Source organism: Trichinella spiralis, assembly GCF_000181795.1.
Source record: "Trichinella spiralis strain ISS 195 chromosome Unknown Scfld2163, whole genome shotgun sequence".
NCBI lineage: Eukaryota > Metazoa > Nematoda > Enoplea > Trichinellida > Trichinellidae > Trichinella > Trichinella spiralis.
The window spans coordinates 1-1,146 of NW_003529102.1; the positions used below are offsets into that span (position 1 = coordinate 1).

Below are 1,146 nucleotides of genomic sequence, written 5' to 3' on the forward strand. Positions count from 1 at the left end.
TCAAGAACTGTTTACCATCCATGCCTTTGTGGCGGGTAAGCTGGTGCCAGCAGTCTACTGTTTATGTATGGGTAAAGATATTGGAACATACGGGTTTATTTTCCAATCTTTAATAAACAAAGCGGCTGTCCTCGGGGTCAATCTCAATCCACAAACAATAATTTGTGATTTTGAAACAGCTCTGATACCCGCGATTCAGGGCTATTTCCCGAATACGCGGGTACAGGACTGCTACTTCCACTTCTGCCAGGCGGTACATAGGAAAGTCGGTGAGCTGGGATTGAAAACACGATATCGAATGGAAGAAGCAACAAGAAGAAAGATTAGAATGCTCTTGGCCACGGCTTTCCTCCCTGTACCGGAAGTTGATACGGGTGTTAGACTGCTTGAAGCAGGCACTACGAGTACTTTAGCCGCTTTATTCCAATACTTTCGGCAGGAGTGGATGACCGACGAGCGACTGCCGCTTTGGAATGTATATAATGTAAATATTAGAACCAATAACCACTTGGAAGGTTGGCACAATCGGCTCAACAGAAAAGCCGCTAAAAGTGATTACGGGTTGTATGAACTGCTCCACATCCTGATAGCAGAACAGGGTGTGATGGACACCCTGATTCAGCAAGTGCTGTCAGGATACGCTACCGTTGGTGACTTAAGACGGGTAAACAAGGTTTATGCTGAAAAGCAAGAACGGGTTGCCCAGTATATGGGTGAATACACCAGCGGTAGTCGTACCCTGGAGCAGTTCCTTGAAGCATTAATGTACATAACGCCGGAGCCGATTTAATGCCGCCTTCAAAATGGTGGATTGTATTGTATTGTATTATATATTTATTGTATTGTATTGTATTGTATTGTATTATTTAGTTTCTTGCTTTTTCCTTGTTGTCTAGTGAAAAATGAAAATCACTATTTAACTTAATTTTTGTATTGTTTTTTCTGAATTATTACTATCGCATTTGATATACCTCATTTTGGCCCAATAACTATAATATAATAATTATTATTATATTCAAGAATTCTGATCCTCATAAATTATTAACTTCACCTCATCAAATATATTTAAATAACCAAAATTACCATTGATATAAACTACCCCCCTAACAATCAATTAAAATTTTGGAACATAAAAAATTTTTACCT

General features: G+C 39.1%; 1 protein-coding gene across 1 annotated transcript; it reads left to right on the forward strand.

Annotated features, from left to right (window-relative positions):
- The first annotated feature begins 67 nt into the window (after positions 1-67).
- On the forward strand, positions 68-790 carry Tsp_12929 (hypothetical protein). The gene has a single exon (XM_003368621.1). The coding sequence runs from the start codon at positions 68-70 to the stop codon at positions 788-790; it is 723 nt and encodes a 240-aa protein (XP_003368669.1).
- The last annotated feature ends 356 nt before the right edge of the window (positions 791-1,146 follow it).